Raw genomic sequence first — 26,531 nt, 5'->3', positions numbered from 1 at the left:
GTTTCACACGACGAAGTGCACGATTTAAACAGTGTAAATGAGGAACAGTTGGAATATAAACAAAGCGGTTTATTAGCGGTTCATATGAAGAACAGGTGAGACTGTCGGGGCACTATTTTAAGTGGATTGCATACATTTTTTTTTTTAATCTTTTGGTGTTATCATTGAGCATATTTACAAGTGCATTATTGCACATTTACAAGTGAAGTACAATTTATGGAAACTGGTGATCAGCCTGAGAACACATCAAAGGAAGAGATGGCTCAACAAAGTTTTATAATCAGCCCTCCACAACCTTTCTGGGCTACGGCATCTCAGCCAGATATGAAATGGGTAGAATGGAAGGAATATTTCACTAATTATATTTGTGCTATCGATGAAAACGGAAAAATGAAGCCAGAACAGAAAAAAAGGATACTTTTACATTCCTTGGGACCGAAAGGGTTAAAAACGTATTCACGCATGCAAAGTGGTCAATACAGATTTGAGTGAATTTGATAATGCCATAGGAGATATGGACAGATATTTTGCACCAAAAGTTTGTATTGGTGTAGTAAGGCATAAATTCTTTCAGAGAAAACAAAAGAAAGAAGAATTAGTTGATGAATGGTTAGATGACTTAAAAAAACTCGCAATCGATTGTAAATTTGGAAATTTGCATGATGACCTTATTCGGGACCAGCTAGTTATGCACAATGATAACTCACCAATACAGGACCGTCTTTGGGTAAAGGGTGACGCACCCTTGGATGATGTGCTTGCTATAATGAGGAAGTCGTAAATGTCCGGGAGATGTGCCATTGTAGTCAAAGACACAGTAAAGGAATCTGATAAAGCGTCATCAGCAGTTTTCAAAATACAAGGGGCAGCAAAAAGCCAAACTAGACAATTTCAAAGCAAGGGTCCTAATCAACCTTTCAGAAATCAAGGAAGAGAAAAGAGTGTATAAGAGAGAAGGTGTTACCGTTGCGACAGCAAAGAACACATGGCTTACAGCAAGATGTGCCCAGCTCTAAGGAAAAAATGTGGCATGTGTGGGTTAATGGGTCATTTTAGCAAAATGTGTCGCAAGCGTAGTAATGTTAAATGTATTTGGAGAGAAGATTTGAGTGCAAATGAGAGTGGTGAGGATTATGAGAGTTGCGTGAAAAATGTGAGGGGGAATTATATGCTCAATATCACCGACGAGGCAATGGAAGGTAAACCAATATGTGAAGTATCCTTAGGGGGTATATAAGTAAAGGTATATGCAGATTTTGGATCTCCATACACTATCATTAATGAAGCGATATGGAAGAAGAAATTTACGCACAAAATAGGGGACACATTGAACGTCTCTGATGTTAACCCTGTGAGTTACATGGGAGAGAGAATAGGTTTGCTGGGTTTTAGATGGCTTACTTTTCTTTTTAAAGGGAGGTTGACAAGAGGGAAGTTATACATAGCCAAAACGGGACATTCTGTCTTAGGGTGGCATGACCAGAAAAACCTACATATCATTTTAGACCCAAACAGCAAAGAGAAGGTGCTGGTCTTGGATGAGTGTAGCAAGATAGAGGATATCTTGAAAAGTAAATTCACTAATGTAGTGGGAGAAAAGTTAGGGAAGTTAAGAGGTTTTGAGCATAGGATCATGCTCAAAAGTGATGCGCAACCTAAAGTACATAAGGTCAGACATATTCCATTGTTGATAAGGGATGAAGTAAAGAAAGAAATACGAGGCCTTTTAGCTAAAGGTGTTATTGAAGAAGTAGATTCATCAGAATGGATTAGTCCAGTAGTAGTAGCGAGGAAGTCCAATGGAAAAATTTGTTTGTGTATAGATTTACGCCATCTTAATAAAAATAGTGTCATTGAAAGGTTCCCGTTACCAAAGATTAACGAGATGGTCTCTTCTTTAAGAGGAGCAACTTGGTTCTCCACAATAGACCTTTCTGCCGCCTATCACCAGGTGGTTCTGGAGCCGGAATCGAGGCATTTTGATGGCTTTTATCACGCCGTTCGGTTGTTATCAATTCAGGAGAATGCCTTTTGGGCTTGCATCAGCATCGGCTGTTTTCCAGCGGTTGATGCACAAATTGTTTGGAGATATGGAAGGGATATGTTTCTTTCAAGATGATGTTTTAATTGCAGGCACCAACAAAGAAGATCATGATTCAAAACTGTGGAAAGTGTTTGAAACACTGAATTCAGCAGGATTAACTGTGGAGTTATCTAAATGTAAATTTGGAGAAAGAAGTGTCTCTTATCTAGGACATGTCATTAGTGAGGAAGGTGTCAGACCAAAAGTGTCACTGGTGGAAAGCATTGTATCATCGCCGGCACCAGAATCTAAAGAAGAGATTAAGTCCTTCTTAGGAATGGCAGAATACTGCGCTAAATTCATAGAAAATTTTGCTTCAAAGGTGTATAATATTAGATCATTACTGAAGAAGAATGTGAAGTTTGAGTGGACGAAGGAGTGTAAAAGGGAGTTTGCAGAAATTAAATGGGAATTACAAAAAGTAAATGCTTTGTCAAGTTCTGACCCCAATTTGGATTGCCTTTTAACAACAGACGCAAGTGATAAAGGGTTGGGCGCGGTACTATCGCAGGTTGGAGGTGATGGGAAAGAGAGAATTATTTTGTTTGCGTCCAGAGCCTTGTCACCTGCGGAAAGCAGATACCCAATAATAGAAAGGGAGGCTTTAGCTTGTGCGTGGGCGTTAGAGAATTTTCGTGCATTTGTATGGGGGGAAAATGGTAAACATCAGGACGGATCATAAACCATTAGTCCACATTTTGTCTACAGATGGAACTGCAACAGCTTCAGCTAGATTGGCAAGAATTTCAATGCGTATGAAGGAATACATATACAGAATTAGTTATGTACCAGGAAAAGATAACGTAGTGGCGGATTGTTTGTCTAGACTGCCTGCACCGTTAGAGGAGTGTGTCGATGACCCATGGGAGAACTTCAGTGTGGCTTTAATACAGGAATCTGGGGTTCCTGCCATCAGCAGAGAAGAATGGTCTAAGGAACATGATAAGGATAGAGAGTTGGTGGAGGTTTCAAAATTTATTTGTAATGGATGGCCCAAAGAAAGGTTTATGACACGCAATTTGAAACCGTTTTGGGAAGTACGTTCTGAGTTATCTTTTGAAAAGGAAGTTTTAATGAGAGGGGACAGGATTGTTCCACCTGTAGGATTAAGGAAAACATTTTTACAAATGTGTCATGAGGGACATTTTGGAATAGTAAGAACTAAATTGGCAGTCAAGGGTTTGTTTTGGTGGCCGAAGGTTGATAAGGAGATAAAAACTTTTGTAAAAGTTTGTCCAGTCTGTGGTTCGGCTGATAAGTCCTTGAGGATGTTGAGACCGACAATGAGTGAGGGACTAATTCCAAATCTTCCTTGGGAAACTATTGCAGTGGATATTTTTGGTCCAATAGGAGACATGAAAGAATATGGTCTAGTTGCTATTGATCTTTTTACTAAGTGGCCCCTGGTTAAATTTGTAGAAAAGGTGGACACTCAAACAGTTCTGAAATTTTTGGATAACATTTTTATGATGGAAGGGTTGCCTGTGAAGATTTTAACGGACAATGGAGTACAATTTTTATCCAAGTCAGCTAAAGAGTACTTTGAGAAGTGTGGAATTAAGCATAAAACAACAGCCTTGTATAATCCAAGTGGGAACGGAACGGTAGAACGGTTTAATAGGGTGATTAAAGGTATTTTGCAGGCAGCTAATAACAAGAAATTGGATTGGAAAGTAGAGATACAGAAAGCGGTGTGGTCTTATAAAGTCACTTTGCACAATTATACTGGTGTGTCTCCTTTCGTAATGATGAGAGGTAGATTACCCAGGTGTAAATCTAATCCGGGCTGGTTATTTAAGGAGAGTGTGCAGAAATGGTCACCTGAGGAAGTGAAAAAGAATTTGGAATTAGTTCACTTTAAGAGCAAAGAATATTATGATAAACGCCATGGTGCTAAAGATACAATAGTGAAAGTTGGAGATTGGGTCAGGATCAGGAAACCATATAGGGTTCAGAAGGGTGAGAATAAGTTTGATTTGGCAAAAAAAAGTTGTTGAAGTTTTTAGGAACTCTGTTAAGTTAAGTGACGGAAAGGTTTGGAACCTTAAAGATGTTGCTTTTGATATCTGTCAAGATCATGATGAAGAGGTGATTGTGAGTAAAAGATCAAGAGACTTTGATTGGGTGGAAGATTATTTCGAAAACAGTGAGTTACAATCCCAGTTAGCTTTGGGTGGAAAACAGACTACAGGTTCACTAAGTTGTGGAGATGAAGGTGGTTTGTTTCCTCAATTAAGGGAAGGAGAAGGGATGGTGAGTGATTCTGTGATGGACAGGGAGGTTGGCAGATCCTTGTCAGGCCAAGGTGGTGAAGAAGGCAATGATGGGAACAAGGATGGAAACAGGGATTCCAGTATCACTGATATAGACTAAAATTTAGAGCCTAGCATTGTTAAGGCTGAAGGCTCAAAAAGGAAAAGAGTTTTGCCTGGTTGGCTTAAAGAATATGTTAGGTAGAATGTCTTAGGTTCTGTATTATTGAATTATTAATTATTTCATTTATTTTTCATTTATTGTTATTCCTATGTTTGTACATTTTGTTATCATTATAAGGGGGGGGAAGTGTTATGTTGTATGTATTTTATATTAAGAGTATTGCTTTAAGGCTCGTGTTGGAGCGAGCCTTTGGAATGCATGTTGCATCATTGAAGTTCTAATGTGAGAGAGTCAGTTAGAGCCTGGCTGTGTATATGTAAGGTTGTGCTTCCTGGCGCTACCTGTTCTTCTATTGTTATACCTTATTTTAAATAAAGAACTTAAGGAATCCGACTACTCTCCGTACTTTACAGAGTATAAAAGTATTCATGTCTTAGTTACCAAAAAGCATACATGTAAAAGGAGATACGAACATCACAATCGTCAGTTGGTGTAAAAGGGCTCAGTACTAAACAATGTGCTCCATGCCCCTTGTGACCTTGCTCACTCCTCCAAGTCCACAGTTTTCAACATCCCAAAGTGGAGAGAAAACTGTTGGGCCTTGACTTCATGCTGAGGCTAGGGAAGGAACTGTCTGCTTGTAAACATGGGGGGGGAGGCGCTTGAGAGTCCAGAGGTGCTCAGACGACTTAACATATCAAAGGTCAGTGGTGCGATATATCAAGTATAATCCATTTTGCCCCAGACCTTTGTCCTGTTTCTTCCTCCCTTCCACACTCGATGTAGCCTCCTCGTCCGCGTTCCATCCGGTTCTCTTCCCTGCTTGTATGTGTAATCCCACACTTTTATTTCTCCGTCTCCATCTCTCACCATCATTACTCTTTGCACCTCACTATTGCTGTTTCTGTGATGGGAAAGTGTTTGCTTGGCAAAGGCCAGTGCAGCCATTGTTTGTATAACACTAACACGCAGAATACTCAGAGCCAGGATTACTTTTCACTTAAACACAAAGGCATTTTTGCATCTCTGTGCTTCATTTGTTGTCTCTTTTTTCTCCTTTCCCTACTCTTTTACTTTCTTTCTATATGTAATACCTTCCTTTCTTTTCTTACTACACCCCCATCGAGTTTCCTGCTTGTGAGTGTAGTGCCAACCTTATAGCGCTTAGGTCCGGAATAACACTCCAAAAAGTAGCATTATTAGTGCATTTTTCATACACATACACTATGAGCCCTATGTCTCCAGTTCATATGGGTTAGCAGTTATTAAACGCAGTGGCTTCAGGGCGTTGGAGGCAGATTGGGGTAGGGGTGTCACGGTACTGTTTTTAATGTTCACATCCTGTAGGGGTGTTGTTCGGCCTGCCCTGTACCCTTAGTGTCCTGTACACATCTGTGTGCTGCATTCATCCAAGTACTCCACAGTGTCCACTTGTCAGACAGTCGCCCCTTTTTTTAAAGAAATCTGGACTTCTGGCCTCAGAGTCTGTGAATTGCAATCTGGCACTGCGCCATTCGCCCGATTTCTTGACCTTGTTCTTCAATGGATTCAATTTCTTTAAAACAGAGTCCTAACCCCCCTCCTGTGCATCTGCAATCGATCCATTCCAATTACTTGCCAACTTTATATTGTAAAATTCATAGAGGATTTATTTTGGGTCTCCTAGATTTATAGTGGGGGCTGCTAACCTTGGGTGTGGAATAACCGAAAAACAGGCTGCCACATTTCAAAAACATTCAGGTCTCTGTTAGAGCAAACTGGACTTTTAAAGGGACATAAATATGATGCTTCTTAAGTTCTCTATCAAACACATTCTCATGAACACATTTTCTCTCAAACGCACGCACCCAATTTATACTCACACACACATTTCTCTTGCACAGGCTTTCTGACACCCCTCCCTTCACTCACACACAGTTTCACCCTCACAGACACACACTCTCGCTAAAATTTTCTCAAGCACAATCTCAGCTTGCCCTATCTGATACATTCCATCCCCAGTGACCCTCTACATTTTGAACAGGTGAAAGAAAACAGTACATTTATTCTCCCCTTAAATATGTTGCTCTAGGCAACCCCCAACGTTGGGAAGGATTCCAAGTTAAAGAACAGTAGATGTTCTGCCCAGTATAATGTGCTGCAAGGCTAAATACTTATAAGGTCCCAAAGGTGAGACCGATTGCATTGCAAATGCTTGTTGAACCTTCCACTAGTGGTAGTTTATCCACCTACTTGCTAGGGCGCAATCAGAACATTTAAATAGATACTGTGAATAATGAATATTTAAATGAGAACCTAAATGCCACTTTTTTATGTTAGTATCTTGCCTATCCCCAAATATGGTATTTTGTTGTTCCTAACATTGTATTTTATATATTGCATGTTATTGCTATTATGAGGGCCTGTATCTAAGGACCAATGGGGAAGCCTGTCTGATCATAATATCCTGTTATTGAAAATAATCCTGCGATTCAGTGGTGTAACATAGGGCCACGCAGCACCTACCGTGTGGGGGCAAGCTCCAGGGGCCCCCGCAGTACAGTAGCCTGACCTGAGAATTCCTGATTGAGTCTGGAGAGGGGTCCCTGCATGTACCTTGCGGGGGGGTACCTAAAGTGTTGTTACGCCACTGCTGGGATTGAACCATTCCTATCAAATGGGACTCTACATTTCATTGTAAAGAATTAATTTCCCGGCAGAAACATCTGACCTTTGGGAAGGCTATTGTCATTATTTGAGAGTGGCCTCATGGTAGCCCAGCTTTTGGGTTCTCTGCAGGTCAGGAATTTGATTACAGAGTGATGCCCCAAATACTCATTAGCTTGCTATAAGGGCGGACCACTTTTTCTCAAGGTTTTCAAAAGAACTCTTGGTGTGTCCCTTTTGCCCTCTAGATTTCTTTCCTTTTGGCTAGCCTGGTATATAATGCTGAACAAGTTCCCAACTAAAACTCAATAAGCATCTCCAACCTGCATGTTGAGGCATGGATTAAAAAAGTTGAACATGATGCCTCTTTCTTAGGCCTAGCCTTTGTCTCTGCAGCAGTGATAGCTGGTAACTTTTGAAAGTGGTGATGCGCATAAAAGATAAATATGGTCATAACTGTAAGGTATTTTGCTTCATATAACTATCAATACATCACCTCTGCAAATGAATCTAATTTTGCAGCGTATTGCAATAAAATAAACATAAACTTACCTTGATGATCCTCTTCACTAGCGCACGTTCTGAAGCAAATCTTTGCACAATAAAACCACCCATGATCAAATCCTCCACCCCGCGTATTGGTTAATTATGAAAGATAGATATTTTGGACAATAGAGTCCCAGGCAATCCAATCACTGCTCTCCTGCTGCTTAAAGTACTAAGCAGCATGAGTGCAGTGCCTTTAATTGGCTGGGACAGGGAAACACAGAGCTCCATCGAGGGCTGGGTCTAGGGCGGTGCGACCAGTGCCACCGCACCAGGTACTGACTTTGTGTGGGGGCACAGTATATTATGATTTAAAAAAATACTGCTGCTGCGTTATTTGCCTCCAGAAATATTCAGCCAACAATAAAAATGTCAAAATAACTCCAATGATTAATGTTCTTCCTGGAGAAAGAGAGAGATCAGAGGTTTGTCTAGTGGAAGTTTTGACTCATGGTAAGCTTAATAGGCCTGCTGCAAAGAACACATACCATGCAGATTACAAAGAGTATATAATGTAAATAGGTCAGTGGGTTTCTACTTTTGTCAGAGAGATCCTATTGTTAGTTGCTCTTTTTAAGTTAAAATCCTAATGTAGAACTTTGAGCAAAGAGCTGCATGAAAACTGCAAGATATAGGTTAGAGCGTTATGATTATTTTCCCATCTCTCATTAAACTAATGTTGCAAAAAGGATTCATTTGGATAGAAACCAATGCTTATTATTAAAGTCGAACCCTCAACCATGATGTTAGGTATTACATTCTAAGTTTGTGCTTCTCCAGACCAAGCACTCTTAAACTATACTGCCTACCATTATGAATTACCTGTGACTCCTACGCCTTGTTCTCATGATCTTGTGATCTGTCTTATGTAACATTTCCTATACATTGATTTCCACACGTATGATTGATTTTCTCTGTTTAATCTGGGTGACATCCTACACTGGTATGAGTGGCGCTATACAGTGAATTAAATGCATCTGACAGAGTGATTATGGAGACTTGAGGGGCAGTGTGAAAGGATGGTAGTGAAGGAATATGTGGCAGAGGTGGTCATTGAGGATGCCAACACACACTGTTGCACTTGGCACCACCAGCGCTAAAGCTGGCCTTGGCTCTGCCGGAGACCGATGGGGCTGAATTTCCGCTCACTTTGCTCCTTGGCAGCTTTGATTGTGAAAACCTGAACTGCGCATGTCAGGCTGGCCTGAGTGAAAACACCAGCTAATCTGAAATGAGCAATTCAGTTTACAAAGCCTCTGCTGGTCCTCCCATCAACCACGTCATGTTGCAGCCTGAATTAAGAACACTACTGCGGAAGCTACATTTTCAAGGGAAAAAATTTGACCATTCCACTTGCATCTGTTCTGACAGTCGTTAAAGATTTGTCTATTGACCAGCAAAATTAAGTTTGTGGGAAAATAAAACTTTCACGCAGAAAGAGATGGTGTGAGTCACAATGAAGGAATGGATGTGTAAACTATGCAATATGTAAAACATGGATTGGCACCCATGTACTTACAACCCGTCATAAACTCACCAGCAATATTGTACATATTGTGCATGGATTAGGCATGTCATAAAGTACAGGAAAATGTGTATGATCAATAGATATCACATGATTTATGATTGTATTGCTGAGCATGGGGAATGCATGAATTAGACAAGATCAGTGTTAAGACAATATATTAATTACAAATGTTCTACTGTTCTGTACTTTCTCTAATACTCAGCTGGTGATACGAGGTAGACCGGAAAGTTACACTCTATACATCCTCTAAACATCTGTTTGCGTTTTCACATGATGTATGCTTTATGCATGCATAGACAATTATCTTTTCAGTACTAGATTTGGCTAATGCTTATAAAGAACATTGTTAATATGACCCCTATGTGCATTTGTTTCTGACCCTTGCAGGTTGCTAGTCAGCCTTTTGGTGGTGTAGGGTGAATGCATAAGCTAAATACGGCCAGTGCTGACTCGGTGGCTCAAGAACACATCTTGCACACAAGCTACCCACCTGTTAGAGACCATGCAGGGCTTGAACTTGATTCAACTTGTTCAAGGCCCTACCCACATAGCGGGCCATACTCTTGATTTGATTTTTACAAACCATCCTGGGATCATAATTCATCCTTCACTTCCTCTCACATGGTCTGATTACTATTTCATCCCTTTTGAGCTAACTCTACCTCTATTACCCAGCCCTTCAGCATTAGGTAGGGAGTGCTGGAGAAAATGGCATAAAGTCACATGTGCCGCCTTGGATCCCATCTTCCCCAAGCAGTCAGGACACTCCTCGAATAACCTCAATAAAGAAGTGGCCAAATTCAATTCCACCCTGCTATTTGCCATTGACGCTATTGCCCCATTACAATCTATTGCCTCTAGATCTCGGCCATTAGCACCCTGGTTTTCCTCCGCCTTACGTGAGGAAAAGAGCCGTTGCAAAAAATTAGAACGCAAATGGTGGTTGACATACGATACTGAGTCTAAAACTATCTATAAGACAGCTCTAAAGAATTTTCAAAAATTAAAACGGTCCACTATGAGGGATTTCTTTGCCCAACAAATTAAGAATGCTGACAATTCAGCAAAAACCCTTTTTAATATCATAAAGGATTTTGTGAATCCCCCAGCTATGGTGTCACAGAGTACACCCAGTCAGACCTTATGTAATGGTCTCTCTGACTATTTTCAGGAAGAAAATCACTAAAATTACATCTGCATTTACTCCTGTTAGGGCTTCCCCCATTCCTGATGCCCATGACGCACAGAAAGTGTCCTTGACTTCCTTCAAAGATCTTACTTTTGAGGCTGCTTCGATTTTGTTTGACCAGTGCAAATCAGGATCTCCTTTAGATCCTGTTCCTGCTAAGGTGATGTGCAATCTTGCTCCTTTAGTGATTAGTCCACTCCTCAGTATTTGGAACACCTCGTTACGCATTGGCCAATTCCCGACTGCATGGAAACAGGCCATGCTAGTCCCTATTATGAAGAAAGCCGATGCTGACCCATCGCAATTTAGTAATTATCGTCCGATTTCTCTCCTTCCCAAACCGGCTAAAATCCTGGAAAAGGCTGTTCAGAAACAAATGGCAGAATATCTTGAAGCTAATAAACTACTGCATGACTCGCAGTCTGGATTTAGATCAGGTTTTAGCACTGAGACTGCTCTCCTTGAGGTGTCGGAGACAATTCCTGAGTGTGTGGATAGGGGCGAGGAGGCCATGCTGGTCCTCCTCGACCTATCCGCAGCTTTCGACACGGTATCGCACGAGATATTGTTGGATCGACTGGGCCAGATTGGAATTAGAGGCTCTGTATTGATCCTTTCTCACAGAACGGACTCAGAAGGTCTTTCTTCGGCCTTTTGAATCAGAAGGTAAACCTTTGCTCTGTGGTGTGCCGCAGGGCTCCATGTTGAGCCCTCTGTTCTTTAACGTCTACCTGGCACCACTGGCGAAAGTGGTGGAATCCTGGGGGGTCAGAGTGATCTCTTATGCTGACGATACTCAGCTTGTGTTCTCATTTAGAGCTCACTCTGACATTAATTTTACTAACTTCCGCCATTGTCTTAGCAATATCTCTTCCTGGATGACCTCTAATCATCTTAAACTTAACACTGATAAGACGAAGGTCTTGTTTTTCAATCAGAAAACTGCATTGGCTGTCATTCAGTGGTGGCCGACAGAGCTCAATCCACCCCCAGTCCCAGTCCAAGTAGTTCGAAACCTGGGTTTTCAATTTGACAATGCGTTATCCTGTAAAACTCAAATTATTAAGGTCACGTCAGCTTGTTTCGGCAAACTGCGCATGACTAGGAAGATCTTCCCTTACCTCCCGCTGGACTCTCGTAGAATCATCATACATGCCCTGATCACCTCACACTTAGATTATGCTAACAGTCTATATGTAGGCGACCCCTTGTACCAAATTGAGGCGCCTGCAGATTGTACAAAATGTGGCGGCCAGACTGATTGGCAATATACCTTATCGCCACTCGGTCTCATCCTATCTAAAGAAGTTACATTGGCTTCCAATTACCCGTCGAATCCAATTTAAGGCCCTGATTTTTGCCTTTAGGGCTCTTAATGGGTTGGGCCCGGGTTATCTGAGAAACAGGCTCAAACTGGTCCATTCCATCAGATCACGGAGGTCGAACAATTTGCGCCTCCTGGTTTCCCCATGCTTTCGTCTATCCAGAATGGGTGGAAGATCGTTTGGAGTAGTGGCTGCTAAATTTTGGAACAGTCTCCCATTAGATCTTAGGTTCATCTCCTCGGAATCAGAGTTCCGGAGTAGATTGAAAACCTGGATGTTCACTAGCCTCTAAGTTCCTCTATTATACTGCTAGCCTCCCATCTGCAGCGCCGGGACACCCCGTCGGGGGTAGCCGTATGCTTTACAAGCTTCAAAATAAATAAATAAATGTGCTCTTTGTTAGTTAAGAAAGCTCCTTTGCAGATGGTTTGTAACTTAGTCCTGGAGACTTTCATTCAGCACGTGGTCTCTATAAAAAAGATAATCTTCGCTGTTTAGTTAATATATGAATTCACAGTAGATTGTTCATTATAAATGCCCTCCGGCTGCTTTCTACTCTCTGAGGAAGATGTTCGGTCTGGCTTGTAAAAGCATTGTGCGGCCTAAGACAACAGCTACACTCTGATTAAGGCCAAGCCTTTCCTCTGCTTTAGGCGTGCATCTCGCTTGCTGTAGAATTAGGCATTCAAGGTCAAGCTCTCAGCAACACAAACAGAAGCAGGCAGATGCAGGCATTTCAGCCCCAGGTTCTTGAATAAGTTGGCATTCCAGTTGAAATGGAAGTGCAAATTGTACATTTGCGGAAGGCTGCTTGTTACCCGTCGATCGATCTTTTTTTGAGACCCGATGTTAAGGGAAGGTGGTGATCAAACAATGCCATAAGAGAATATGTGTGCCCATATGCGAAAGCACCTGATCTCCCTAGAGTGGGCGCAACTGATGCATCAATTTACCCACCTAACAGCACAGCCAAACTCCCCAACCACCTCCCAACTACAGTCCCCATTGGGCTCCCCGCAGATACAGATAGCAGATAATGCACAAATAACTACAATTGAAACATCTCAGTTCCTCTGACGACACTAGAACACATTGTCTCATTAAATCATACGAGTTTAGTTTTGCTACTCCAAAATGTGCTTGAAGTCAAGTAAAACAAATAATATTTTACTTATTCAGTGAATGTCATTGTTTTTTTTTACATATATGATACTTCCAATGATGCAACGAGGTTGTGGGGCAGTTGCCACATGTCACCAGCCATCTTCACCTTCATTTCTTTAAGCAGTTAGAAGGCCAGGGACATTTTACAGCAGTTCCATTGTCTGTTCTCAATTGTAGTTGTCTTGTTATGTTGCAAAATAGTGAATTCAAAAGACAGACACAGCCAACACATACCCCTGAGCGCTGTTCAGTAAGCAAGGCACCCTTAATCCCCCTCCCAACTCAAGAATCGCAATGTTGCCATTTTTCTCAACAACCCCACATTGTACAAGGGCATGAGTGCTGTGTGTTGGCTCTCCTGTCTTGCTCAAGGGAAGTGGTGGCTGTAAGCCACCCCACCTTGCAAAAAGACGTGGGTAAATTTGTCACCTTTTTAGTTTATAAGACCTTATAACAAAGTTACCTTCAGTGCATCTTTATATGTACGTAAACATACACAGGTTTATGTTTATATTCATAGGAACAGAGACTTGCCTATAGAATATATAATCATTGCCTATGACGTCTCTTCACTTCCCTGTCACAAGAATGTGAGGAACACTGCACCTGGTTTTGTTTGTGCCACAAGATGACCACTGCAACCTGCCAACTAAAAGAGGCTGAGAGCTGCAGCACAAATAAAGGAAATATACACATATGTCATTATCTGTGTGTTATTGAGTATAGTTGACTGCATCATTTTATCACATTCATTCTTCTTTCTTCTTTCATGCATTTAGGATATTATTATGAAATACCTTCAATTGGAGCAATTCGAATTAACACACAGGCAAGTTAATCCAGTTTATATGTTTTATTTAAGATATTGGAATATGTCTATGAAATATATCTGAAAGTAATATTCAATCAGAATATATCTTCTTATCTGAGAAGCAAACTAAACAATATTTCTAGTGCAGACCATACCTGTCAGGGTATCGTTACTTTGCCAATGGGAGATTTTGATTTATAATGTATTTCTGTGTTCATTTGTTATATAACCATATCATCATAAGGCTGTTTCAGCGTACTAATGAATGGTGTGGTGAGGCAGGGGTGTGATAATTAAAATGTCAATAAGGTTGACATTTGCATCCCTTAAGCCACACGTTACAGAACAGAATGATGGTCAACACTGTTCTATGTTTCAATATCTTTATTATTTTAAGAAACACAAGTTAATTCATTTATAATAAAATGCAATATAACTAAGCATTGTGAACCATGAATAGCTGATCATTTCATAAAAACAGATATATGTAAATAAATATTATATGTGAAAGATCATCACATCTGGATAAAAGTAGTTGTATTGCTTAGAAAAGTAAGACAACACAATGAAAGCAAGAAAGAAAGAGAAAAAGACAAAGTAGAGAATATAACGCAGGAAGAAAGAGAAAAGAAAGGAAGAAAAGAGAGGACAAACGATAGATTGATGGAGACAAGTTAAAAGGTAGACACAAAAGGATACTGAGCTACCAACCCTTGCGAAGCCAAGCTCATATATTTATCCAATGACCTCCAAACAGTGTTAGAAATGGAAGGCGTATAGTGCTTCTCCTCAACAGAAGTATGAGCCCCACAAAGATATGATACCCATGCCCACCAAGTATGATATGATAATGAATTGAAGGATTTCCATTCTGTTAATATAACTTTAACAGCGATTGATATAAGGAGATCCAACAGTTGCATATCCGTGTCGTCAAGGGGTAAAGAAGTTGGTGCAGCCCATGGACCCAATAAGATTGTAGGTAATGAGAGCTCAATTTCAATACTGAAGATTAGTGAATAGTGTTTCTGAAACAACTCCCAAAAGGGATGTAGCAGTGAGCATTCAAAAAACATGTGTTGATGAGTGCCAGAGACCAAATTGCAATTCCAACAAAGATCATTATCTCTAAGCTTTAGTTTATGCAAATGAGCAGGGGTCCAATGCAGAAGATTCAATGTAAAAAATTTGAATTGAATAAGATAAGGAGAAATCTTATTCCTTAGAGAAAACTTCCCAATCAACTGCCAGGTCTCGTGTGAAATATGTTTAAAAACGTATATATTCTGGAGGCAGTATGACCCGACCGATACCACATAGAAAAGGAGAAATAGTAGTTGAGTCTGTACAAAAGGGTATTTTAGAAAGGGCAGCCTTTAATTTCAGAAAGGAATAAAAATCCATACTATTAATATTATATTGTCGAGCTAAAGAGGAAAAGGGAATAGGATCATTATTGGAATCATAGAGATCTTTGACCAACGTAATACCTTTATTAGCCCAGGAAGACCTGGTAACCAGATCGATATCAGACACAATTTTAGGATTATACCATAATGAAGACCATCGAGATTCATGAATGGGTTTAGAAACCTTTTTGTCTATATATTTTAATGCAATATTTGTGTCTGAAATAATATGGCTTGAATACGGTAGAACCATCTTAGAAGCGGTTAAGAAAGAAAAGCTAGATAGAGGAAAGCACATCTCCTGTTCGATATAGATCCACAGGGGGGTATGAAGGGAATCCGAAACAAACCAAAGAGCACCTTGAGATGCCAAAAAGGCGATCTGATACAAGTTTCAGTCCGAAAGATTACAACCCTCCAGAACATAGGGCTTTCTAAGATGTTAATATGCGATTCTAGCACGCTTATCATTCACAAAAATTTTGAAGTGAGTACCTCAATCTCATGGAAAAAGGTTGAGAAAAGTTTTATAGGCAGCATAGAGGACAAGAAATTAACAATCGGAGTTATCATCATTTTAAGAGTTTAAAATCGTCCCCATCAGGAGATATATTAAGTAGACCACCCGGGCAGCAGATCTTAAACCTTTGCTATTATCTGAGATTCATTGTAAGAGATAGTATCTGAAAGGTTTTTACAAAACCAAATTCCTAGATATTTAATATGAGTGGATTGCCATTTGAAGCCTGCATTACCCATGTGAGAAGGGAAACACAACGTATTAAGAGGAAACATTTTCGTCTTATCCTTATTCAGAGTATACCCTGAGACTACTGAGAATTCTTCAATAGTATTGGAAATGGCAGGAATAGCAGTAGCGCTATCCTCAGAAAAAATGAGAACGTCATCCGCGTAAGCGGTCGTTTTAAGTTTCTATGAACCAAATTGAAAACCTTTGATAGCCTGATTCAAGTTGAGTAACCGAAGGAGTGGATCTATAGACAATAGAAAAAGAAGAGGTGATAACGGACATCCTTGTCTAGTGCCCTGACAGAGATTAAAAAAAGAAGACGCAGCCCCATTAATTCTAATATTAGCTTTAGGATGTGCATACAAGGACATTACCATATTGATAAAAGAATCTCCTAGGTTGTGAGACTGAAGCACTGCTTGTAAAAAAGGCCAAGAGACCTTATCAAAAGCCTTTTTGGCGTCAAAGGCAATCGCCGCCGAAGGCAAATCGGGAAGTTTTGTTTTCTCCAAAAAATGACAAAAAGTGTGGATATTATCTCTAGCCAATCTTCCTTAACAAAACCAGTCGGTGAGGTATGGTTAAAACTAGGGATATAGCTCTCTAAACGTTTAGCCAGAATCTTGGCAAAAATTTTAGCTTCTATATTTTAAAGTGAAATTGGACGGAAATAGTTAGGGTCAGAGTGGTCTTTACCCTCCTTAGGAATCACAACAATAGTAGCCTCAGCGGCTGAACCAGAGACCTTACCTGTCATGACAAAATTATCAAAAACCTCCTTGAGATATATACATATCATAATTAAAGAATGACCTACATATTTCATGTCTATAAAATACATTTCAAGTTAAAAACTTTATAAATAACAATAATAAGTAAATTAAGGAATCGCCTAAGGCATAATAAATACATATAAATAGTATAATGAACAGCAAATTGATGGATTAAAAATAATAAACAATCATTAAAATTACAAACCATTAATGAGACAAACACTATGGAAATTGATAGCATCTAGGAAAGAGTGCTCAATTCAATGAACGGGAAGGAGGTAAATATTAAATACCTTTATATGATTAAAAGAGAAAAAGTTCTAGAAGATATATCCTATTTAATAAGTGAGCAACATTTAGTCATCTAAGAAGCACTCCTAAAGCTTATGAACAATGAGAAAGTAGCTAATGAGAGCCACACAAAACATAGTTCATTAATAAAATGTATGAAAGCTCACAGCAAGGAAAGATCAAGGAAATACAAAAATTCATATACAGCAGAGAGTTAGAAGAATGGAGAAGAATAGTCTATCAGCTAGTGCACGAATGTAACCCATATTTGAACAATTAATAACACGCATGAATGAAATACTGGAATCTATGATATAGTAGGAAATAAATAGCAAATAGCAATAAATAGTAGATATAATATAAAGTTGGTTAATTTGATGAATATCAAACATATAGATTACTAAAAATCTGAATTAATGTATTTGGTAAAATAAAAGATAAATAGCATATTACACATAAAATGTATTACATGACTTATGCCTATAAATATCAGAAGCCAGGCAAAAACCCGATGATGGTAAATTCATATGTAAACAGATTATACAAACAAAATACATATGAATATAGAAAATATAGTAACAAACAAAAAGCTAATAGGTATTAGAACATTGGAATGTTGGGAGCTCCATTGCAGACAATGGAGTGCTCCCTGCTTCTACGGGCCGGTAAAGGCCCGCAGAGCAACATTCCAATGTTCTACAAAGGCATCTCGAAGTTCGAGGGGATTTATATCCCCTCGAGCTTCGAGAATCCTTTTTTTAATTTGTTAGAACATTCTGCCCTCTAGTGGCAGAATGCTCTAATAGCCTTATAGCCCTTCATAGCAGGGCTTTATGGCTATTAAAGTCCCGCTGTTTCGTTAAAGTCCCTCGCCTTCGGCTCGGGCCTTTAACGATTCAGCGGGCCTTTAATAGCCGGTATAGCCTGCTACGGCGGGCTATGAGGCTATAATAAACACCCAGGAAAAGATTAATCGCCAACAATTAGTCAATGAACAATAGACAAACCGTACAATGAGAAGTAGACATACAAAAGAGACTAAGACCAACAAGAGCTAGTGTAAAGAAAGAAGAGATATGAGCCGTAGAAAATGAAATATATCAAGAAAGAACATAAATAGTAAGACCCAGCCCAGAAAAGAAAGAATGTGAAAAGGAGGAAAGAAAGCCCCAATTACCACTCATATGTAACCAGCTAATACCAAGATAATTCTACCATCTTGATGAACTATGAAACCTGTAAAAGAAAAGTTCGTAAAAATAAAAAATAATCAGCATAAAGCTAATAACCCTAACAGTAGATAATCATCTTAACAACAAGAAACCAGAGGAAACACCAATATCCACAGACTAGTGGAAAGGCACCGAAAGTAATTAACCAACCCATCTGAAAAGGAAAAAGTTTAAGAATTGGAGGAGCCAGGAGGAGTTTCGAAATCTATCTGAGACTCAGACTGATTATCCAAAAAAGTGGACAAGTCTGAGGGCTCAAAGAATATCTGGGTGCGACCCCTGTAATTTATTCTGAAGCGTGAGGGACCTGCAAAGGAGAATGGATTGTTCATCTCTAGAAGCCTTCTACGTAGATTCAGAAAACCTTTCAGACGAATGACAGTGTCTCTGGCGAAATCTTGTGAAATAGCAATTTTATGACCATCCCAATGCACAGATTTGATTTTCCTCATTTGAGCTAAAATCTGTTCAGTATGTTGGTGCCGCAGGGGTTTAAAAATCACCGGTCGCGGAGAAGCCAGGGATTTCGGTTTAAAGGTGGGCACTCTATGGGCACGTTGCCCTGACATTTTTTAAACTACTCAATTTACTCAGCGCTCGCTTAGCGCTTTTTACTTAAACTTACCCTCATTCAGGGACTTCTCCCTGCCTGCCAGTTTCCCGCGCAGCCGAGGTAGACGCTGCAGCGGCCCCCAGGATCCCTCGCTCGCCGCCTTCAGCGAGCCGCTCCCCCAGCCACGCCCACTCTCCCTGGCCACGCCCACTTTGGGCGTTACAAAAGGAGCTGACTACTAGCTCAAAGCAGTTGGATTTCTCCCCTGCCTTCCGCGGGAGCTACTTTGAAGCCCTGACATTTTTTAAACTACTCAATTTACTCAGCGCTCGCTTAGCGCTTTTTACTTAAACTTACCCTCATTCAGGGACTTCTCCCTGCCTGCCAGTTTCCCGCGCAGCCGAGGTAGACGCTGCAGCGGCCCCCAGGATCCCTCGCTCGCTGCCTTCAGCGAGCCGCTCCCCCAGCCACGCCCACTCTCCCTGGCCACGCCCACTTTGGGCGTTACAAAAGGAGCTGACTACTAGCTCAAAGCAGTTGGATTTCTCCCCTGCCTTCCGCGGGAGCTACTTTGAAGCCCTGACATTTTTTAAACTACTCAATTTACTCAGCGCTCGCTTAGCGCTTTTTACTTAAACTTACCCTCATTCAGGGACTTCTCCCTGCCTGCCAGTTTCCCGCGCAGCCGAGGTAGACGCTGCAGCGGCCCCCAGGATACCTCACTCGCCGCCTTCAGCGAGCCGCTCCCCCAGCCACGCCCACTCTCCCTGGCCACGCCCTCAACGGCCCTATAAATCATGTGCCTCCCCCGTACGCGCAGCGGACGGGCGCAGCGGGCACGCCTAAGGCAAGCCCGTCTGCGCCCGTCCGCGACCAGCCGGGACCAGGGGCCACAGACTCTGCCCATTTTCTGTCGTACACCTCTGCACAGTTATCTGCACTTATGGCACCCATTCCTCTCTCTCCCTCGCTGGCTTCACGCCTTAACTCACTTGGTGTTTCGGCGTCCCCTCAACCTTGTTCACTCCCCCTCCCTCTTCCTCCCACTCCCTCCCCTCCGGCTCATCTCGCAATCCTTCCCTCCAAACCGTCATCCCCCGCAGCTTCTGCCCTTCTGTTTAACACCCGGTCGGCAATCAAGCATCAAATTGAACTATTCAACCTCCTATCCTCCGATTGTCCCGATTTTCTTTTTCTCACAGAAACCTGGTTTTCCACAGACTCACTTCCTGACCTCCTAGCCATCCTCCCCGACACACACTATGCCCTCCGTATGGACCGCCCGGCCGGTAAAGTTGGTGGCGGCGTGGCCATGATAATACGATCCACACTGAGATTTCAGCTTCTCGATCATCCTCCAATAACCAACGTGGATTTTCTGGTCGCCCGGTCCATTAACCTTATTGACCCCCTCACCTTCGTCCTTGTCTATAGGCCCCCTCTGCCTATGCCTCAGTTTGTCCCCCTACTACAAGACATCTTGGCCACCTTGGCAGTCAACAACTCGTCAGTCGTCCTACTTGGGGACTTTAACTACTGGCCCGACGACCCTAGAGAAAGTCCAGCTTCCAAAGACTTCTCTGCAACTCTCCAGACACTAAACTTCATCCCTCACATTTTTTCCCCCACTCATGTTAAGGGTCACACCTTGGACCAAATCTGGTCATTGCGTCGCCCCGTCTCTGCTCCATCCATCCTCCCATGTATTTGGTCGGATCACTTTTTGATTTCTTTTAATATCCCTCTCCCCCCTCCTGCAAAAACCCCTCTTTCCAAGAACTTGACAGCCCGTTGCTGGACCAAGACGGACCTCTCTCTTCTCTCTTCCTCCCTGGCCTCCACAGCCCCCGACCTGACGGATCTCCCTCTCGAAGCTCAAGCAGACGCTGTTCAAGCCTGGCTTTCTTCCGCCTGTAATCTCGCCGCCCCTCTTAAGAACATCAAATCTGTTCGGCCCCACGAGGCCCACAGATGGTTCACTAGCGAACTTAAAGAGCTCAAACTCAACCTTAGGCGCTCGGAGCGTCACTGGAGGTGCAATTATTGTCCTCTACTCCGAACCAAATACAAACAATTGCTCAATAGCTATAAAAAAGCTATAGTATTGGCCAAAACAGACTACTTTTCTGACAAAGTTGCTCGATCCGTAAACAAACCTCGAGAGATCTTTTCACTTGTCAAGCAACTTGCTACATCCGACCGCACTAATATTAGTTTTGCCCCATCCCAATCGTTTTGTCTCTCACTTAATAATTTTTTTATTGACAAGATCGCCACCATTAAAGCCAACATTCCTGCAGTCTCTTCAACCCAGGCTATCTCCCCTCTCCCACTGTCCCCGCATTTGTTAGATCACTTCCCTCCTATTTCTGTTACACAATTTCTTCCCTTGCTTGCTAAGGTTAAGTCTGGCTCTCCAGCCGATTGCGCTCCGGCCCGGATTCTTCAAACCCTCTTCGCTCACTGCCCTGGACCCCCTCTTGCATTGATCAACTCGTCCCTGGCTTCCGGATCTGTCCCTTCCTCTTTCAAGACCGCAACAGTTCTCCCTATCATAAAAAAACCTGGCTTGGACCCTTCTTCTCCTTCCAACTTTAGGCCCATCTCCCTTCTTCCCTATTTGGGGAAGATTGTGGAAAGCTATGTTACATCTTGCCTGTCCTCACATATTGAGGAACATGGCCTCTTAGCTTCCCACCAGGCGGGCTTCCGCCCGGGTCACTCCACCGAGACTGTTGTCACCGCGGTCTTGGATGAGCTCAAGGGAAAGGCCGATTCCAATCTTCCCCAGGCGCTGGTGCTCCTCGACCTGTCGGCTGCGTTTGACACAATCGACCATGCCATTCTTCTCGATCGTGTCAGCGCAGCCGGCATCAGGGGATTGGCACTTTCCTGGCTGACATCCTTCCTCCAGGGCAGGTCCCAGGCAGTCCAGCTAGCTGGTTTCTCTGCTCCCCCCCGCCCTCTTGTGTGTGGGGTCCCCCAAGGTTCCTCCCTTTCCCCTCTTCTTTTTAATCTTTATATTTACCCTCTTATTTTTTCCCTCCGCGAGCTGGGGGTCTCCGTGTACAATTACGCGGATGACCTCCAGCTCATCTTTGATTTCTCCACCCCTGACTCTTCCCTATTTTTTAGTTCCACTTTAGTCTTTATTTCGGACTGGATGATCACGAACCACCTTAAATTGAACCCTGACAAGACGGAGCTTGTCCTCACTGGTGGTCCCTCCAATCCCTGGTCCCCGTCTCACTGGCCCCTTTCTCTTGGCACCCCCCCTCTCCCAGTTCCCTCTGTCCGCACTCTAGGTATTAAGGTCAGCAATGACCTCTCCATGCATACCCAAGTTAGCTCCGTAATCTCATCTTGTTTTCTCTCCCTCCGCCTCATCCGTAAAATCTCTCGGTTTTTCTCCACCGAAGCCCTTAAATCCATCATCATGGCCCTCATCACTTCCCGCCTTGATTACGGGAATGGCCTCTATGCTGGCATCCCCGCTTTTGAAATGCGCCGGCTACAGGCCATCCAAAATCAGGCCGCCCGGCTCATCTTCCACCTCCCCAAATTTTCTCATATCACGCCTGTCCTGAAGTCCCTTCACTGGCTCCCAGTCCACTTTCGTTCCCTTTTCAAATTAGCCTGCTTAACCTTCCTAGCCCATACTCACTCTGCTCCTCTCTTTATTGTCTCTCTGATCAATCCTTATATCCCAGCTCGCACTCTTCGTTCGTCATCTCTACTCCTACTTCAGGTCCCTCGCTACCGTAAAATCCGAATTGGTGGCACCCGCTTTTCGGTTTTGGCCCCCCAGTACTGGAACAGTCTCCCACTATCCATCCGTTCCATCCCTTCTTACATTTCCTTTCGTAAAGCTTTAAAAACTTTTCTTTTTCTCCAGGCCTTCCCCGGTTAATTCCCTTGGTTGCTGTGTTGAATCCGACTCCCCCCCCCCCCCAGCGCCAGGAAGCCGCTTGGTCACAGTGCGCTTTAGCAAGTTTCTTTTTCATTCATTCATTCATTCTATTTCAAAGTCTTTTTTAAATGAAATGTTTAACACAGTAGGAATCCAAGTAAGCAAAAAATCTAATATTGATGAAGCAGTTTTCCCGCAATCCTCAGGTAGACCAAAAATACGGAGGTTACTCCTACCCTTCCTGTCTTCCTGGTCAGTGAGATCTCTCCACAGTGAAACCAAAGAGCGTTCCATACTTTGCATGTGTTTAGCTTGCTTATTTGTAGAATCCTCAACGTTACTTATGCGGGTTTCTGCATTGGAAACACGCAGAGAGAGATTTTTAAGATCATTCCGAATTGCTGCCACCCCAACCTGAAGTAAATCTGTGTTCGTTTTGGTACTCTGTGCAATATCATGGACGGAATTAAGTCTGAGAAGGATAGTGTCCAGTGTAGCAACGGAATCCTGTTTGACCTTAGATGTTAAGTCCGGAGTGGGGGAAGTTTGTTTGGACCTCTTCAAATTCCCTTTAGAATCTCTGTCTTTTGAGGAGACACCATGCCTTCTGCCATTGGTACCAAGCCTGATGATAAACCAGATCGTAAAAATAGTGTAACTCTGCACAGTTAAGCCCAGCTAGAAATGGGCAACCACACTTAAAGCCACATCAACAGGCTGATGATCAAACCGAAATATATCTTCCTTCCGTTGCACTACATGCGCCTGAGTACAAGATGTTATGAACCTACAAGATTCCTGTCAACAGATATCGTAATGCCCTAAATTAATGACAGCAAGAGTATTTCATCATCATCTCCTACTCCTACGCCGACGACACCCAGCTGATCCTCTCCCTCACCAAAGACCCCGCCACCGCCAGAGCCAACCTACACGAAGGGATGACAGACGTTGCCAAGTGGATGATGAACAGTCGCCTGAAACTAAACTCGGACAAGACGGAAGTCCTCATCCTGGGATCTTCACCCTCCGCCTGGGACGACTCCTGGTGGCCCCTCGCCCTGGGCAGCGCACCCAAACCCACAGACCACGCACGCACCCTGGGCTTCATCCTGGACTCCTCCCTCTCCATGACCAGACAAGTCAACGCCGTCTCCTCGTCGTGCTTCAACATCCTGCGCATGCTACGTAAGATCTTCCGATGGATCCCCACCGAGACCAGGAAGACGGTCACCCAGGCCCTCGTCACCAGCCGTTTGGACTACGGCAACTCCCTCTACGCCGGAACCACCGCCAAACTCCAGAAGAGACTCCAGCGGATCCAGAACACCTCAGCACGACTCATCCTGGACATCCCCCGCCGCAGCCACATCTCCAGACACCTGAGAGACCTGCACTGGCTCCCGGTCAACAAGAGAATCACCTTCCGGCTCCTCACCCACGCACACACAGCCCTACACAACCAAGGCCCAGGATACCTCAACAGCCGCCTCAATTTCTACGCTCCCAAACGCCAGCTTCGATCGACCAGCCACGCCCTCGCCGCCGTCCCCCGCATCCGAAGAGCCACCACAGGAGGAAGGTCCTTCTCCTACCTGGCTGCCAAGACTTGGAACTCCCTTCCGACCCACCTCCGCCTGACCCAAGACCACCTCGCCTTCAGGAAGCAGCTCAAGACCTGGCTGTTCGAGCAGTAGCGGACCCCCTCCCCCCAGCACCTTGAGACCCTCCGGGTGAGTAGTGCGCTATATAAATGCTTTGATTGATTGATTGATTGATTGATTTCATTACACAAAACCTCTTTAGCCACTACAATGTGTAAGATGCACCTGATAATACTGTTAGCAATGTATTGAGGGAGAGTTACAGGAACCCAAGCAGGAAATGAAAATGTAATGCCTGCCAGCACGTACTGAGTTGGCCTGGGCTCCGTGATGTCCACTATTTTGTCACAGCAAGTTCCTTTGAAAAAAGGTTGCAAGGATAAACATAGCCAAAGAGAGTATTGGGGCCAATTGGAAAAATGTTGACGTTTCCATACGATTCGCGGCTGTACTCAGGAACGCTGCAGTTAGTCAGCTTACTAACTGCAGCGTTCCTGAGAACAGCCGCGAATCGAATGGACAATTATCACAACTTCGTATTTAAGGACCTCAATCCAATCCAGTCCAGGTGACTCATCACCACTTGAACTCCAGGACTGTCGTGCTTGTTACATCTGTCTTGAGAAAGACCCGCTGCGACCTCATTCACCTTGGCACGCGAAGGGTCGAAACGTCGAAATTTTTCCAATTGGCCCCAATACTCCAGAAAGCCAATAGAATTGACAAGCAGCAAATGGGATTCTGTAAATTTGTATTAATGGATGGCCTCTTTTGAAAGTACCCACTTGGATGCTAATGACAAGGGTAACTCGTCATGGAGTTTCCATTGATTTCAATGGAAATTACATGGAAGATCATCAGGTACCTTAGCATCCAAGTGGTTTTAAACCTGTATATATGTGTATAAACTGTCTATATTGGAAATCATTATTGTACATATTGTATGTGTCACATGAGCACTATTCACTATTGTCACATGCTGCACTTTTTTACTATGATATTGACAGTCATTTATGAATGACTTTGAACGCATCTTGAAAAATATAAAGATACAAATATTTCTATACAGGCTTCTCTTTTCATTTATTGCAAGAACCTGTTGTGAATTCCTGTCAGAGGGAGGAGGTAATTTCAAATACAGATAGAATTTACAAATTAGTTGTTTCACTACCCGACAGAACCAATTTTCTTTTCTTTGTTTGGAGTCATATCAGTGGATATCACCTGGAGTCCAATAACTCTTGCTGGAAGTACTAGAGTTTCCTTGAGAAGAGTAACCTGTCCCTGCTGCTAAGAGGTGCGCATTGCAGGCGTTTCTGCAGAAAGTGTCTGCCTAAGGGAGAGCTTAGCTCATATACTCAGTAAAAGAGCTCACCAGAAGAAGCACTGACCAAATTACATGAGTAACAGCTCATGTGAAGCACTGGGGATATCAGCACTGCAAAGACATATGGTTATCCTTTGCACCTCTACTTCCTGAGCTTGTGTGTCCAGCTGTCCCAAAGTGGGTATCAAGATGATCTCCTCCTGGGCCTGTGAGAATTTAGCAAGGTTGCATGTGAAGACTAAAGCTGTATATAGCCTGATGCTGTGGGCCCATAACCATAGTGGCCCCTTACACCTCTCTAAAGCATGAAGCGCTGAAAGGACTAAAACTGCCAAACGCAATTCATGATGCATTTCGAAAACTGTATAGAGTGCCCTCGTGACCTATTATGTCTTATCATAGAGTGCAGGATCCATCAACAACTAAACTCTCCCATCATAGCTGTTCCCTTTTCATGTGACACCTGGATGGCCTGTCATCTTGTTTGGCCACTGAAGAGTTTTGTTAAGGCATGTGACCACACCTACTTGATCCATAACTACTCCTCGCATGAAGGCAACTGTTCCGTGTACTGCTAAGATGTCTGGAAAAAAAGCCATGTAGGCGAAGACATGGCGCACCCCTCAAATTGCAGCCTTCACACAGTGATCAAGTTAAATGGTTCCAACAAGCTCTTTAGTGGTTTGAGACATTTGATTTTGATATACTTGTCTGCCATTTAGCGTTAAGTACACAATTGTCGTAAGAGAATTCAAGGACAGCTCCCAGGGTCACAACAACCATACACAGAAGTGGAATTGCTCAAAATACTTCATCAATCAATTCCCTTTAGTTGTCAACATGTTCTCAATACAGTAGCAAACGTATGTGTGTAGTATTGCATTATAAGTAACATAAAGTACGTTTTTGGTCAAGAAAAAGCTTTGGCTGGATAATTGATTTATTAAGAAATAATTTGTGAGTTACTGAGTTCTGAGTCCTTAACCCCACACTATCCCCCTGAGTATGACTTG

At 42.7% G+C, this 26,531-nt stretch overlaps 1 protein-coding gene across 2 annotated transcripts in view; it reads left to right on the top strand.

Moving 5' to 3' along the window:
* The window catches only part of CACNA2D1 (calcium voltage-gated channel auxiliary subunit alpha2delta 1), a 1,913,432-nt gene that overhangs the window by 1,432,081 nt on the left and 454,820 nt on the right, over positions 1 to 26,531 (top strand). For both annotated transcript variants that reach the window (XM_078674178.1, XM_078674177.1), the window contains exon 14: positions 13,637 to 13,686. In XM_078674178.1, the coding sequence (XP_078530304.1) occupies positions 13,637 to 13,686 (50 nt within the window). The remainder of the gene's footprint in view (positions 1 to 13,636; positions 13,687 to 26,531) is intronic.

This window comes from Lissotriton helveticus, chromosome 1_1 (assembly GCF_964261635.1).
Source record: "Lissotriton helveticus chromosome 1_1, aLisHel1.1, whole genome shotgun sequence".
Classification (NCBI taxonomy): Eukaryota; Metazoa; Chordata; class Amphibia; order Caudata; family Salamandridae; genus Lissotriton; species Lissotriton helveticus.
Note: the sequence above shows the minus strand (reverse complement) of the source record. Positions and strands in the feature narration are given on the sequence as shown.